The sequence below is a fragment of the Ostrinia nubilalis genome, chromosome 8, assembly GCF_963855985.1.
Source record: "Ostrinia nubilalis chromosome 8, ilOstNubi1.1, whole genome shotgun sequence".
Classification (NCBI taxonomy): domain Eukaryota; kingdom Metazoa; phylum Arthropoda; class Insecta; order Lepidoptera; family Crambidae; genus Ostrinia; species Ostrinia nubilalis.
Genome location: NC_087095.1, coordinates 15089708 through 15106947, shown reverse-complemented (window position 1 = coordinate 15106947; position 17240 = coordinate 15089708). Strand labels below are relative to the sequence as shown.

The following is a 17240-nucleotide window of genomic DNA, read 5'->3' as shown; positions in this document are numbered from 1 at the left end:
TAATGAATCACATTGTCCAAAATGACGCTTTTAAGATTCTTGTAGATACTTGGCAATGATTCAATTGTTAAACTGACTAGTATTAAAATTTTGTTTCGTTAATACGTAGAGTAGGCGCACACCGTTGATTTTTAGTTGGCCGATAGTTGTGCCCGATTTTAATTTGTATGAAGAATCGGCTAAATCGAATCGGCATAGTGTGCGCACTCCCATACATGCCCATACTGATCAACTGCCCAACTAAACTATCGGCCGACGAAAAATCAACGGTGTGCGCCTACTCTTACGCCCATAACATACAACAGAATGTAAAAAATATTAATTAGTTCATTTTCAAACTATTGTTGAGCTATAAAAGTCTCTAAGTTCAGTGTACCTCTCGGCAGTAAACTTTTCCAACTGTCTCCAAAGCACTGTTTATCAGTTTATTATATTGTAAAAACTGAAGAATAGTTTCAGGTTATTTTACACCTAATAAAGCTGAAAAATATCGTCCATGTGAGTGACACACTTAACCTGGTGCACGCAGAGGTCAAATGGTAGGTCAATTAGACCTCGCTCATGGACTAGCATAGAGTCACCATGGCTTGCATAAGATTCTGGCCGTTGACATTCTGTATTGGTGGATTAAAATTATGATGGGATAGTATTCGATTCACAAAGGTGTTAATTATTCGTCTACACTCTACAATATGGGTTGATAACAATCTAACTTGATCAACTTTATAAACTGCCGTAATATAGGTATCTGACATGACTCTACGTGTATTCTTTAGTGCTAACATCATAGTTGCCATCTATTTATATTATTTGTTGGTCACCTCTGGTAATCCTTTAGTCATTTTTAGCTGAAACATAAACTTGTCAGGATAAACGATTACGTGATTTTGAAGTTCCATTGTGTGTGATTCGAGTAATATGAGATGTCGATAGCTGAGTGCTCTTGAAGTCTAAATTAAAGGCATTGAGATATTATGTACTAAATCCCGGTCTGTGAGCACTTAGAATTTTGTCCAATGACCCCAAGCTATCCATCCTTATCGCTCGCGCGTAATTATATTGCTGTCACGACTGTGCGACGGGCGCCCGCAGTGAGTGTGCGAGCGCGACAGCAATAATTACGCGCGAGCGATAAGGATGGATAGCTTGGGGTCATTGGACAAAATTCTACGTGCTCGCAGGCCAGACTATACTAATATTACTTCAATGATAAAAAGTACTTAATTCTGTTAACACACCCCGTGTTCAAAGATTTACCTAATAAGTATCTTTACTCCTCTTTCTTTCTCGTAGGTATTAGATGATTTTATTACTTCTACAGGTATTCTATCAAGTGCCATTACTATTTCTATCAATCTTTGATAACGCTTATCATTATAGTTCATCAATCCCCTGCCAGTTGCCAACATAGAAGCGGTAAGACAATATTTATGTTAAGAGCATTAATTAACCTATCGGGCGCTCTATCCTATAATAGATTTCAAATACACAACCAACCAACCATCGTTCCAGTTTGTAGGATTTCTGATATCGATTTGTATAGACTCTATAGATACTCATTCACTCATCCATTTAGCACATCAAGCAAAAGACTGTAGGATCTTATGTGGTTATAATAAATGCTTTTTTCCAATGAAAATATAATTAGTATTTGTTGTACTGTTGATACTACTTTTATCCTTTTAAATAATTTCGACTAAATATGTACTAACGTTTTATTTTAATTATGTTTAGGTAAAAGAGTATACAATTAAAAGATAAAGTTGCGTCATTCGTGATATTAAATAAGGTAAGTTTTCCTCGTTACAAAATTTAGGCATACTTAACGTTGTGAATGTATCTTTTTTAACACAAATAAATAGTTAATACACTCAAACACAGTCAAAGGTAAATCCCCTATTTGGATACATATACATTTTAAGAATAAGAAGACCATAAAATTACTAAAAGATCATCAATGTAAACAAACAAACATAACTTATAGTATTGTATACGAGTAACTGCCTTTAGCTCTACATTATTGAAAGCTCAACTTTCATCACATATCTTTTCATTATTAATCACTACATAGTATAAAACTAAGTCACTTTCCACTGTCTGTCCTTGTGTATGCTTAGATCTTTAAAACTACGATCTTTTAATAGATAGAGTGATTCAAGAGGAAGGTTTTTAAGTATACTTAGCACCCGTGCAAAGCCGGGGCTGGTCGCTAGTGACATTATAAATAAAATAAAGAGCTCATTGATAAAATTACGGGGCCATTCCCACCTCTCGTTTCCAATGCTACTAAAACTCTTGTGTAGCCAATTTAAACGCCATTAGAGCTCCCAGGGGATGTTAAACTGTCACGGAACCAGTGACAAAATTGTTATTAAAAGTTTGGATAGTTTAATAACCAAATGCACTATCAATCCTGTGTTTTCATTAATCTAGATTGTCAGCGAGCGTTCGCGCGTCGTCCACCGCAGTCCGTGTGTCGCTCGCCAGTAGCGCAGTCGTGTATTGTTAGGCGCGATGCGGGCCTGAGTTCATACGAATGCAGTGCACATAATAGTGTTTACTATCGGATCTTACTAACACCAAAACAGAGTGAGTATATAATTAGATTTTTTCTAGAAAACATCACAAGATCTGTGTTGTTCGCAAAGATTTGTACAGTCGAACTTTAGGCGATTTCGACAAAAGAAGTAGCGTAGAATGTCAACAGAACCGATGATAGAGTTTAGAAAAAGTTTAAGGTTTATGGATTATCGGAAGGAATCAATGGGGATTCGGGACAATACTTTTGATAATCAGAGTACTATTTGGATGTGGTCCAGGTATAAAAATACAATGCCTAGCGTGTCGTCTCAGTGCAAGACTGTCTGGGTTTAGGGGTGTGCACTTTTCTTGCGACTTTCCTTTTGCATAAATTATTAATAAACATTCAAAAATTTTAAAAAATATGACTAAGCATCTGATATAATAACAATCGAATGATTGTTGTACAAATGTATTTGGCAATGTTTGATTTCATTGTTTACACCGACTGTTGTATGCACATTGCTAAAAGTTTAATATTAATAACATTGGCACTTTTACTGAATAGTAATTAATTTTAATATGAATAATTTTGCATTACTAAATACACTCAATAGAGTATCAGTGCGGTCAAGGTATTAATATTTTAATAATAAACACATCCAGGCCTTGTAAATAGATGCAGGCAAAAATTTCCACTGTGTCATTTGTGTGTTTAGTTCAATTGGCTTAATAAGACGAGCTGTATTTGCCAGCTACCACTGTCATTATATTATTTTAAGAGCATGCATATTTTTATGAAGCATATCCATATTAACAGTACAGTCAAAACAGTATGGTTTGTAAAAAAAATCATACTTATTAATGGTATGGTAACCTGCATCCCTGAAATTAAAACAGTTGCCTACGATTCTAATCCACGCAAGTGGAGCCGTAAAAAAGATTAGTATTTAAATAAAATGTAAAAAACTCTATTTACATGACACAAATCGCTTTCTTAATGTCATTTGCCAGACGACGAGCTTTTACATGTATAATAATCGCCGGCGCATTTCTATCAGGGTCACTGCCGTCGTTATTTATAAACAAACTCGCTTTTGACAGCCCTGGGCGGCCGGGTGACGCGGATGACACTATTTGTTGTATTGTAATCACACATACCTAACATTCACACATATTTTTGTATCAGACTGAGCGGGCTCGGGTCACTGTCAGGCATAAAGATCTTTGACGAGTGTATACTGTAGTTTGGTGGCAATACAGTTAGCATTCTTAACTATTTTACTGAGCATTCTTTCAGTATATTAATATGGGTCTTCAGTCGTACCTACCTATAAAGAGTGTTACATTGGTTCTTGCGTGATTTTGGACTTTTCCTTCTATATCTGTCTTGTGGGTAAGCAACCAGGGTCACAGAGGTCATCATATGTTTTTAATCCCAACATTCTGAGCTGCAGCTTTTCAGTATCGTATCTACTTCATCATCATCATTTCAGCCATAGGACGTCCACGGCCTGCATCCAGCGCCGTACTTTATGGGGTCGTCGGTCCACCTTGTAACGTTAGTTGATAACATACATAATTAATATTTCCATAATGAACCAAACAAGATCTTAAGGAAATTTTACAGTATCCTTTAGGAAATAGTTAAACACTCCTCTTATCGAAAACATCTACCAACATTGTTGAAGGCTGGGTTGCACCATCTTACTTTAACTTTGACAATCGTCAAAAATCTGTCAAACTCCATACAAAAAACACCGGTTATCGTTAAAGTTACGGTCAAAGTGAGGTGGTGCAACTCACCCTAAGAGATTACTAGTTACTGAACACAATCAATTAATGAGTCGCTAAAACAATTGCTTACGTACATACCTACCTACTGGATACAAGTGGGTGGTAAGTCCCACTTACTGTAGACACATGCATAAAACGTGTAATTTATTTGATGTTATCACTTTATGACCTGTCTAAAGAATGTGTTGATGTCGGTAAAATACTCAATTACCAAAAGAAAGGGAAAAACAATTACAACTTTCACTGTGATCATTAAAATTGAAAAAGTTGTATGTAGTTGTCAACAAACAAATGCTCTACTCCAGGGATGTCCAAACTACGGCCCGCGGGCCATACCCGGCCCGCCACTACCATCAATCCGGCCCGCGACAGCTTAAGACTAAGCCAATGTTTGCATGTGGGCAGAAAAAATAAAATGGTAATGGCCCTTGCACCATACCGAAAAAAATATTATGGCCCCAAGGCTTCAAAGTTTGGAGACCCCTGCTCACTCCATTGATGATTTTAGGCCTTGTTTATATCGGCAGCTTCGGTCACACATTTTTATGGGACAGGAGGCAAACAAGCAGACGGTTCACCTGATGGTAAATGATTACCGTCGCCCAAAGACACTGCAGTCCCGGGTACATAAAACCTTAAATTTTATTCTCAGCATGAACATTGATCTCATCACCAAGTTGACATTATTCTGCCCTTCCAAACTCGTTCCTCCTTTTTCCTTCAAGGTAACAAAAGGTAGCTTATGTCACAATCCCAGAACCAAAGTAGGTATCTATAGAATCGTAAAAAAATAAGTCAACTGTGAGCGTGGCCGCGTTTTTAATACTTTTTTATCCATTGGATAACGTTTCATTCTCGTATAATGAAAAAATATTTATATCATTAACAAGGTAATCGTATAATAATAATGTACTACAAGGAAAATTTTGTGTGAAATTGAGATCCTGTTTTACGGTTAAAGTTTTATTTCGTGATCACATGCTGACAAATAATTATATTATTAATTTTAAAGCATTTCTACTGATACGGGTGTTAATAATAACAAAATTAAATAGGTACCTATTCCATATTATAAGGAAACAAGAATATTATTTGGGTATTTTGTAACTAAATGAACTGTGTTAATAATACTTGGGAAAGATAACCTTGTAAATTAATATTTTGTGAATACAATTTTAGTTCATTATTACGTTATAAGTTTTCAATTGTTAAAATTATTGTAACCAGTTTTAAGTATATAATAAACCTACTTAACACTTCTAGCCTGCAGCTTTACCCGCGTGAATTTCGCTATAGACTTATCAAAAACAATATCATATCATATCAGAATGTATTTATTAGCATAATTATGTTTAATCAAGAAAGTTTAGTAGCCAAAATAAAATATTACATAATAATATTTAAAGTAAACTACTTAATTAACCTAAACTAAACCTAATTTAAAAATAAAAAATAAAATTAAATACAAGGCGTATAAATAAAAATTTCGTTTAATCCGCTGTCTTAGGGGAAGGTGCCCAGAAGGCTGGCCACATTGCCACGCTGGATGGCCAGGCTAATTCTTTGGCCAAGGTATAGGCCAGCCTTTGGATCGTAAGATGCCTCAACTAAACGTTTATCAGAATGGTGAAAGAATCGAAATCGGTGCAGTAATTTTTTAGCTTATATTTTGTTACAAGCATATGGGTATTTCATCTTTATAATATTAGGTGGATTGTATAAATTAGAACGTGACCTTGTTAGTGATAATTTTAAATAAATAAAACCTACTATTAATTATTACAATCAATATTTTTTATGCATGACAAGGTAAATGACCGCAAAAGTGAGATGCAATCTAGGAATATAGCAATTTTCTTTAATTTTTTGTTGTTCTTTCAGGTTCACAACTCACCACCATGGGGGCGCTGTTCCGGAGCGAGGAGATGGTGCTGTGCCAGCTCTTCGTGCAGCCCGAAGCTGCTTACATCTCCATGTACCAGCTGGGGGAAGCAGGCATCGCGCAGTTCAGAGATGTGAGTTAAAAAGCCATCTTCTACGCCAGGTGTTCCCTATCTTTTTAACCCCGCAGCGCACTTACTTCAGTAATATATAACGGCCCTACCTTTTGAAAAAGATACAGTCGTGAGACGGGCGGGTAAAAACATGGGAAGGGTAGGGTATCAACGATTTTCAAGCGCTATCGCGACGTAAAGGATTGACCTGCGCCCCTCTTTATTTTTTACGGCACACTAGGACACCGCGGCGCACACTTTGGGAACCCCTGGTCTTCACTGAATCTTTAGGCCATACGCTGAAATGTTAGGCCATACGATGAAACTTTAGATCACACGCTGAAATTAGGCCATGCGCTGAAACTTTAGGCCACACGCTGTAACTTTAGGCCATACGCTGAAACTTTAGGCCATACGCTGAAACTTTAGGCTATACGCTGAAACTTTAGGCCATACGCTGAAACTTTAGGCCATACGCTGAAACTTTAGGCTATACCCGGAAATTTAGGCCATACGCTGAAACTTTAGGCTACACGCTGAAACTTAAGACCATACGATGAAACTTTAGGCTATACGCTGAAACTTTAGGCCATACGCTGAAACTTTAGGCCATACGCTGAATATTTAGGACATACACTGAAACTTTTAGGCCGAATTCTGTAACCATCGTCTACGCTGAAGTTTATAAGCCATATTCTGAACTCATGGTGAAATATGAAAGTATCATTTTCATCGTCACTTAGCTCTACCCTGGTAAATTTGAGAGGCGTGTGTCCCCGCTCTTTAGCCGAAGGAAAAAGAAGATTGGGCCAACACTGCCTACACTGTTCAAATGGGTTGGGGGACTGCGGTGTTCGAAGTTGTTCCTTTTGCGACATTCACGCATAGAGTGAGGGTGATCTTATTTTGGATGCTTGTTCAAACAATAAATTTTAATTCCGAGGTTCTAGAAGTAGAATCAATCCTAAACTCAATTTAGTGTTAAGCAAGCATATCCAAGACATTTATCGGTTGAATCTAAATTAGATTCAGAGGCCAAACAAATAATAGAATATTTTAGCAAATGGATATTGGACATGTTAAATTCGGCCAACACGTAAAACATCTCGTGTCTCTGTTGAATAATTTTACATGCATTAAAACAGTTGAACTAGTATAACCTTAATATAAAATAGTATGCATGCACACGATTGATTCATTTATTTATTTAGTTGGTCCCATGACTTGAATAAAGTCACGTGAATAAAGAATGATGAAGGTCGTTGAATATTATTTACATACCGGTTACTTTCGACTGTACTCGTATTCATTACCTTTTGTTTTTTTTGCACTGGCCAGATTTTGTTTTGATCCAAAAATACATTACTACGATGTCTTAAGTTACTCATATGACGTGTACTGACAAGTAATAACTGGTCAAAGTGGCATTTTCCAGCCAGAATGTTTGCTTCTGAGGGCTCCTGACCCTACCTCTATGAGTCTAAGATAACGATCATCATTGTGAATTGTCATCAGCACATCATCAAAATAATACCTATTACAGCGACATGACATAAATATTATTAAATAAATAATAAACCTTTGGACAATTTCACACGGCGCCAGCCCCAAAGTAAGCAACATTAAATGCTTGTGTTATGGGTGCTAGCTTAACGGATATAGGTACTACTTAATATACTTTTTAAACACATACGACATACATATTATACATAGTAACGCCGCCCGTCACAGAAATTAAAATAGAACATTTCAATTTCTGCCCGGCTGGGAATCGAACCCGGGATCTCTCGGCATAATAGTCCGTTCTGAACCAAATCCCTACACCAAACGGCCGACATGATGCTTATCATGATGCAAACATGCAAAATGCGCCCAACTACCCAGCTGCTAACATACAAGAGGGTTCAGGCGACTGGGACCGCTACATAACAGGAACCGCGGTCCCAGTTGCGTAATTAGTTTTCATTTATTTACCACCCGTAATTTTAACCACATTTAAATCTAACTTGATTTTTCTGTTAACTGTCTTTTAAGCTTATCTAAGCTATGCAAGGCGACTGGGCGAGCCACGGCGAAACTAACTGAAGTGCGTGTTTACACATGTCTCGGTCAATTTCCCGCATAGTGTAACTGCGCTAATAAGATAAAAAATATTTGCGACCGTGTTTTCATCGTAACAACATCACAAAGCATGAACCCCATTTTACCCTAAACCCTTGTCGTTTTCGCGAAGAGAAAAAGTTTCACGAAAATGCCAATAGATGGAGCTGTTCGGCTTTAGATCGCGGTATCATTTGATTCTTTCCTCCAAGCTTAATACATCTTGTCTTGATACCCTCGATACAAGATAACTCGATCCTGTATATAGGATACGACACACTGATATACGTGAAAATTTTTTGAAGACGTATCCCTGGCATTTATGCTGGTTATACGTCGCTAAATACCTATTGGTAATAAATAAAATAAATAAATAAATTGTTTATTTTATCAAACACTAATTCTGGTACATCAAATAATTTTTTGTTAACAATAATTGTTGTTCTGAGTGTGCGATCTGGAGCCTAAACTAGGGCCACCCTGTATTTCAGGCCTCCAGATCCCCACTCGCGGATCACAATAAGATCTACGTTAAAGTTAAGTGGTAATGTTGTTACGAGCACTAACGGAGTGAGTACCCAGTACTTTATGATCCCTGCAACCTCATAGGCTATGCTCGGAGTTTCCCTGCGTGATGAATCAGAAATGAGGAGATCCGCAGAAGAACCAAAGTAACGAGTGGGCGGGGCACATAGCTCGTAGAGACGATGGCCGTTGGGGCAGGAAAGTTCTCGAGTGGCGACCACGGGCTTTAAGACGTAGCGTGGGCAGGCCTCCTACTAGGTGGACCGACGATCTGGTAAAGGTCGCGACAAGAGCCTGGATGCGGGCAGCGCAGGACCGTTCATTATGGAAAACCTTGGGGGAGGCCTTTGTCCAGCAGTGGACGTCATTTGGACGAACGAACGAACCTCATTATACAACGTCTTTATCCATCGACTTACTCATGAAACACTGTCAATAATAATACCCAAGAGTACATTATTTCAACCACAATACACTCATACCTAAACCAGTCACTAACTTATTCGGTCCATCAATCACGTAGCCCCAAATTAAAAAAAGCTTGTACTGTGGTGACTAGATAAAAGATAAGCATACATTAAGGGATCGATAAAATATCATACTTTAGGTATACATAAAACTATATGTACTCATAGACATAAAAGCACATGACTCTAGGATTAAGTGCTTTTGGATTATCACATAGGTACATACATATACACCCGTATTCACAAACGTTGCTTGCTTAAGTAGGTAAAGCAGCAAATCGAACGCACAGAGTTGAATAGAACTCTGTGATTGGTTCGTGTGTCACCCTGTCCGTCCACGCGCACTGTGACACCTCATAGTAATGTTTGTGAATAATACGGACGTTAGTTACAAGTAAGTTTATTTGATACTAGTAGGATTGGAACCCACACGTCAGCTGGATTTGTAGTCATAACTTGTAACAGATGATAACTGGCAACCTATATGAACTTTGCCATAACACAATATCAAATTAATGGCAAATAGCCAATTCCCCTGGGCTTTCCCCAATCAACAAAAATTGGATCAAATCAGTCTTTATAACCTTGAGCTTAAGCACTAAATTGTCATCAGTCACGCATAAATACTTACATTACTTACCAAATATAGAGGTATTAAAAGCGTATCAGGAAAATGCTAAACGAGTTTTGGATTTTGTGCTCATTAACAAATATGTGTCCAAACACTAAATAATAAATGTGTTTACTGCTGATTTAGGTACAGTATCAAATAACTAAATGTTCCAATTAGCAAATGAAGAGTACTTTTCCAAACATTTTATAATACCTAACACAAGCTTTTAATACGAGTGTACATTAACTAAAGTTCGCGTTGTATCTACTCTATACCAATATTATAAAGAACCCCTTATTACAAAAAGTTAGATTCTAGTTGAACCCTGGTTTAAATTGACATTTAGTGTGGAAATATAATTGTAAACCAGTGTTCGTCCCGGGTTTACCTTTTTTTTTTGTAATAAGGGGGAATTACTTTGTTTGTTTGAACGCGCTAATCTCAAGAACTACTGAACCGATTTCAAAAAATATTTCATCGTTGGTTAAAAACGTGATCCCTGAGTGCTATAGGCTATATAATGTACCACAGGCGAGGCCGGGGCGGACCGCTAGTTTGTAATAAGAATAGAGAGGTTATTACTATAATTACTATAATTTTTATAGCCGTCATTGTCATGCTGAATCCAATTGAATCTACTTTATTTCGTCGACGAGTTAATCATTATACGAGTAATTCTTTTAATTGGGATAGATTAGACGTCACTGTGTGAGTAGGTTTTGTGCACCTAATCTCGCTCAGTCCAGTAGTGATAGAACAGATATACATCATCATCATCATCATTTTCAGCCATAGGACGGTTAAATAGGAATTTAAGCTATGACTATGAAAACGACACTAAAAATCTAGTACCTAAAACAGATTCAATTCAGTGAGCTATATCTTTTAATGGATCATCCTAATCATACCAATTATATCCTATTACGAAACCGCTACTGACAAATGACGGCGACGGAGGCCAGCCAGCTGTTAAGTGGAAAAAGCACCGCTTTGCGTGAGATATAATCATATAGAGGCTCCTTAAGAGCAAAATGACGATTTGTAAGAACTATTTATTAGTCTAAACAAATAAAGAAATTTTGACTTTGACTTTGACTATATATTTCTGACTGCTGAAAACTGAAGGTTCGAAGGTTCTTCGAAGGTTCTTCTTTATGGGTGACAACTGGCATTAATATACCGAGGGAGGAGATATAACATGAAAAGTATGTACATACAGTGGAAAGAAAGAAGAATAGCTCAATTAAAGTGGGCACCTGTGGTGGGACATGAAAAACTGTCGCTTATAGTAAAAAGTAAAATAATTTAAACAATACTATGCAGAAATGAGATAAGATCAGCGATTTACATATTTCTTTAATCATTTCATCAACTGGAAATACAAGACACCTATCTAGTTGTCTACTAGACTAGAAATACGAGTACACTGCTTGACACGTACAGGCCTTCTTCATAGTAGCAGCTACTCTAGGCCGTTTACATCCTAACTAGTCTAGTTAGTCCATCAGTCCACCGGGTGGGAAGACTACCTTCACTGCGTTGTCCAGTTCATGGTCATCACCCCAGACCTGATAAGAACGTATTTCTGGTCATAGATATTGTTTATCTCTCCCAGTCATACCTACTGGAATATACAACGAGATTATTTGATGCTTCGTAAATTCCATGAATCTGTGCTAGGAATAGAACAAAACCTACGAATTCATCATCAACATCATCATTTCGCCCATAGGACGTCCATTGCTGAACATAGACCCAATGATTTCCACGACAGCCGGTTGGTGGCGGAATGCATCCAGCGCATTCCTGCTACCTTTATGAGGTCGTCGGTCCACCTTGTGGGTGGGTGTCCTACGCTGCGCTTTCCGGTACGTGAATTGAAACCTATGATTTGTCGCTAAATAAATATTTGAAAACTAATACTACGTTTGGTTTGGTAACTAAAAGTTCCGTACAGCGATACGAGCTCACCCTTTGACCTCTGCCTGATAAGAGTGGATATCAGACAAATATTACGCGACCCCGATAACGTTACGTAATGCGTTTGCTATGCTGCTCAGCTGTGTTTGTGTGCAGTAGTCCCATTGATATCTTTGGTCCTCTAATTGCAACTCTAAATATATCGATGAATAGGTCCCGGTTTCCATTCTCGCGTGGAGCTTTTATCAGCCCGAATGGTCTGGTGCTTAAACCTGGTTCGATTCAAATAATCCCTAAAAAGTATAAAATAGGGGTTTTACAACCCAAGGCTACATTCAGGTTTAGTATAAAGTTCTTTTTAACAAGAAAATGAAAAGTACTTTAAATTCAACTTGAATAATCCAGGAATAAAAACAATAAAGTAGTTTTTAAGAGCATTTGGCAGTAGATTTTAAGAAAACTAAACTAATGCGTAACTGCATTAAAAGAAGGGTACCTACTATATTGATGACATACTTGACTTATGGTCCTATGTCCCCTAGATGGGGCAGAGGGCGTCCACAACAGTCTTCCATCGCGTTCGGTCTTGAGCTATGTGTTTGATCTCGCTCCAAGTCTTGCCGACCTACTATTGATGAATACTCGTAGAATATAATTTACTAAGTTATGATGGAACTACTGGGTGCAATTTCTCAACTATGCCTGTGCATTTGCATTCGTTCAATAGAAACTGCCTGAGGATAAAAGGATCGTTATTGTATAAGGAGGTGGATGAACTACAGTACTCATTGTGTAAGCCACCGATAGTGCTATGATAACCATTATCTCTTTTAAGTGACAGTAATTGTCTGTTATTGGATATGTTATAAGGAAATGCAATTTTATGTTGTAAGTCTGATGGTTAAGAATTAAATTGCATTATATCTTTGCAGGACTGATCAATATGCTTTTTAATAAACTCGTTACCAGTATTTAAGCTAGGACCTCTGGAAAGAAAGCTACAGCTCTCTACCCATCAGAAGAATCATTATTCTTTCCCGTTTTCACCATCAATCCCTAATTTTTAAGAGACCCCTATGAAAACAAAATTTATGTTATGTTTATGGGGTCACTTAAAAATTAAGGATTGATGGTGAAAACGGGCATAACACTATCGATTCTGTTAAACTGCGTATCTTTTTTTTTTTTTTTTTTATGTGATAGGAGGCAAACGAGCAGACGGATCACCTGAGTAATATAAATATTAATCTTGCTAAATACCTTTCTAGCAACGATTGTCACGAAGTAATTGGTTAGGTAAGGTAAGGTTCACAATAATATAACGACAAGCTAAACATATAGCATCTTTAGGTGCGGGACTATTCCCATCTCTTGTTCTCACCGCTGCAACTTCTCCGTAGCCAGGATTTACAGCTTAGCAGCCATTAAAAACCCAACCAGTGAAGGTCAAGTTTGTACCGGGGAAAAGTTAAACAGTCATTGGACCCGTTATCAGAACATAGGAGGAGTTTTCAGCATCTTTAGGTAGCTTTTCGCAAAAATAAATGTACACCTGATGTGCTGTGGTCTTAAATGTTTTTTATCACTTCAATGAAAATACAATAACAAACAGTGAATAACAGAATGCAATTACACTCGTACAGACATCTCGGGATCATAAAACTGGATAAAACGACCTGTTTTGTAGTACATGCACGTTAAGACAACAACATGCCCCACTTCTACTGGCAAAGGTCACTGCCGTAAGGACGTCTGATAACCGCTAAGAGTGTTCTCTATTTAGTACAATCGCCAGCGCATGAAGCTACACATGACAAAATTTAAATATTTTGAACCGTATTCCCTAGATATAAAATTAAAATTAAATAGCACAAATTCTACTAACAAAATTAATTAGTGTTTGTTGTCAATTAATTTTGAATCTTACTTTAATATGTTTGAAATTCTTAACGTATTAAAAAAATGCTATTTTGTGGCAGGTTGATGTACGGTTCAGGCACTATGAATGAAATTGGGACATGTTTTACTCATATTTCTTCTGTTTTAATTTATTTCAAACTTAAAATTAATAAGTTTAGTTCTAGAATTAAACGAGGTCACGAGAAGTTGAGAGAAATAATTTCTTGTTTAAATCATTATCAAGTCAAGATACTAGCATACAATAATACCAGTACCTCTATTACGAAAAACTTTCGAGTTCGTTTCGTTGCGTATTCAAAGTGTCATCGAAAAATTTTGTATGAAAATTTAAACAGCGCCCCCTAGGGCGGCTATAATATAGGGGGCGCTGTTTAATTTTTCATACAAAATTTTTCGATGACACTTTGAATACGCAACGAAACGAACTCGAAAGTTTTTCGTAATAGAGGTACAGCTCTTCTTAGACTGAACAAACGAAACATTGTAATTACTGTGTATAAACAATAATCTTTAGTTTGGTTATTGTTTGTGTACTATTGTAGCTACGAGTATTAATAGCGACGTTTACTTGATAGATTTTGACTTGGTAGATGTCAGGTATACTAACATAAACACAATAGAATGTGAAGATGATTTGATGTTTCTTACTCCTTCACACAAAAACTACAGGACGGATACTGTTGAACTGTGTATTTTAAAGCTAATAGCACATAACGTCATAATCGTTAGTTAGGGTATGCAGTGACTAATAATTATTTATACTGGACACTTGGAAAGCTCCAAACTTAAAAAAACATAGGTAATTACTGACAAATATAACTCCAATCTAAATAAAATCTATAGGGCCAATAAAGGATCTATTTTAAGCCCGCATTCATTTGTTTTTCTGACGGTTCAATTCGGGGCTAATTTTAGTTTATAGTTCACTCTTCTAGGGAACCGGGACGTCACAGCAGCAGATGTTTACGATCAATCACATATTTGATGTAATGACACGCTTTAAGAAGTTCAAACACAGACAATACAATGTTTAAGCATTAATTGCTTGGCAATATAAAAACGCACCAGATTAAGACGTTTATATCTTGGTTAGAAATAGGTTAGGATTGACTGATAACTCAGAAAAACTTTATAGAGTCGATCAATCAATCCAAACGTATCGTAATATTATGGAACTAATACAAATTATTAAGTTTTATGACGAAAGTAATAAATATGGCCTAAAAAGGAAACTATAACCTCTGTGTATAATGCTACTTTTTGTAACTTTTGCATATTAATACAAGCATTATGTAACTTTTTTATTATTTATTTATTTTTATTAATTATACAAAATATCTTCGAGATGATGATGAAAGCAAACAAAAGACTATTTTAATAAACAACAATGTCTTTTTAAATGACAAAAAATAACTCCTCAAATAATAGGGATTGGAATTCTTATTTATTTTGATTAATTAAATTAGGTGGTATCTCCCAATGACCTTTGGCAGGATACCAGCATCATACAAAGTTGCAAGTTGAGATACATTAACTGCGGTATTAGCAATCAAACTGGCATTCCATACGCGCCAAGTTTGTCGTCAATCAAGTCTTTAAACGACTTTCATTCAGTTTTAACAGCAATAAAATTCATGATCAGTGTTTTAAAATATTAAACTTTATGTTATGTGTCATACAAAGGCTATAGGCCCCGTCCTCTGAATATTTTATTTATTACCAAAAGTATAAAATTGTGATGAGTTCTACATCCCATAAGGATCTTAGAACTCTATCACCATTATCCTAACCAAGGGAAATTTTATTCCCCATACAAAATTGCATACCCTATTTCACCTGTTAGTTTTTCACTACAAAAACTATTGGATAACCTGAAAGGCCGGAAAATCATTTCACAGTATCTAGGTCTACAAAGTTTTCACATTCATAATATTGTCATGAATCAGCAGAAATGTTTAGGCCACATGGGACGCCAGAGAGTAATTTCACAGTATTCATAGTTCATAAAGTTTTTGCATGTACGTAATATTAGAATTAATTAGTACTTAATTGCTTGAGCCAGATATTTTGGCTAACCTGGAAACCAGCAAATCATTTCCCTTGCCTACAGGATGTTTTATTTGCGTGAGCGCGCCGTCATTATGCACGCTGGGAGTGTCAAGTTCGTGACTCTCCTATTGATTGGGCTTGTGCCCTAGATTTGGGCCTTCCCGTGTTCCTTGCGTGACACCATTTTTGGCATTTGAGGTGAGTTACCTTATTGTCTCTGTTGGCGCAAAGATAATAGCGATGGAGTTTTTACAGGAATGAACTACAGGTACGTACTTTTTTAAAGAACTGGACGTGCCTGGAAATGTTGGTTAAGGGCGCGTTTCCACAGCAATCTAGTTGTACGGGATCTGGACTGTCGTGTGAACACACATAATCATCATCATCATCATTTCAGTCACGTCCACTGCTGAACACTTCCCCCAATGACTTCCATATCGCATGGTTTGTAGCGGCTTGCATCCAGCGCCTTCCTGCTACCTTTATCACTGACATAGTATGTTTGAAATTCTGATTACAAATTCGAATGGATCGGTATTTTGCGGGATTTACCGTAAACGGGATGTTCGTGTGAACGTATAGTAGAAACGGGATCCTGCAAAAAACGGGATATTACACAGATAGAACAAGCCCTAACAGGTAGGTAGAGTTTTATCAGCACTAGAATGAAGTATTTTTTTATTGGACGTGACTGGAATCTTTGATTAATGTGATCTATTCAATTGTGATCCCCATTTTAGTCAGCAGTACAATGCAATTTCGAATTCTTTTTCGAATCATTCGATAAACGATTTAGTTTATTCGAGGCCGTTTCGTCGTCGATTCGATTGAGTCAGCCTGATACAATTACAGTCAGTCAACATTATTACAACAGACTTATAAAATAAGAAAAAATAAAAATAACACTTTGGTGGATAGTACAAGTTAAGAATTTACATCCCAAATGTCTCTGCTTATTCACATACATTGCCTATGGGAGTAGTGTCAATGTAAAACGAGTAAAAACTATGGAGTCTATAGGCGTTCTGTCGTCATCCTTTACTACCTGAACGCCCGTGGACGTTCGTTCGTTCGTTTCAGCCGAAAGACGTCCACTGCTGGACAAAAGCCTCCCCCAAGGATTTCCACAAAGACCGGTCCTGCGCCGCTCGCATCCAGGCGCCTCCCGCGACCTTCACCAGATCGTCGGTCCACCTAGTGGGAGGCCTGCCCATGCTACGTCTTTCGGCACTCAAGCCTACGCCCGTGGACGTTACTGTCGATCAATGTGATAATACACGGTATAATATTGAATCGTAACATTGTTTAAGTATTGAGTTTTACACCAAAAATAAG

At 37.1% G+C, this 17240-nt stretch overlaps 1 protein-coding gene across 1 annotated transcript in view; it reads left to right on the top strand.

Moving 5' to 3' along the window:
• The first annotated feature begins 2451 nt into the window (after positions 1-2451).
• The window catches only part of LOC135074008 (V-type proton ATPase 116 kDa subunit a 1-like), a 37620-nt gene continuing 22831 nt past the window's right edge, over positions 2452-17240 (top strand). The window contains exons 1-2 of the mRNA XM_063968306.1: positions 2452-2589; positions 6199-6332. Of these exons, the coding sequence (XP_063824376.1) occupies positions 6216-6332 (117 nt within the window). The 5' untranslated portion in view covers positions 2452-2589; positions 6199-6215. The remainder of the gene's footprint in view (positions 2590-6198; positions 6333-17240) is intronic.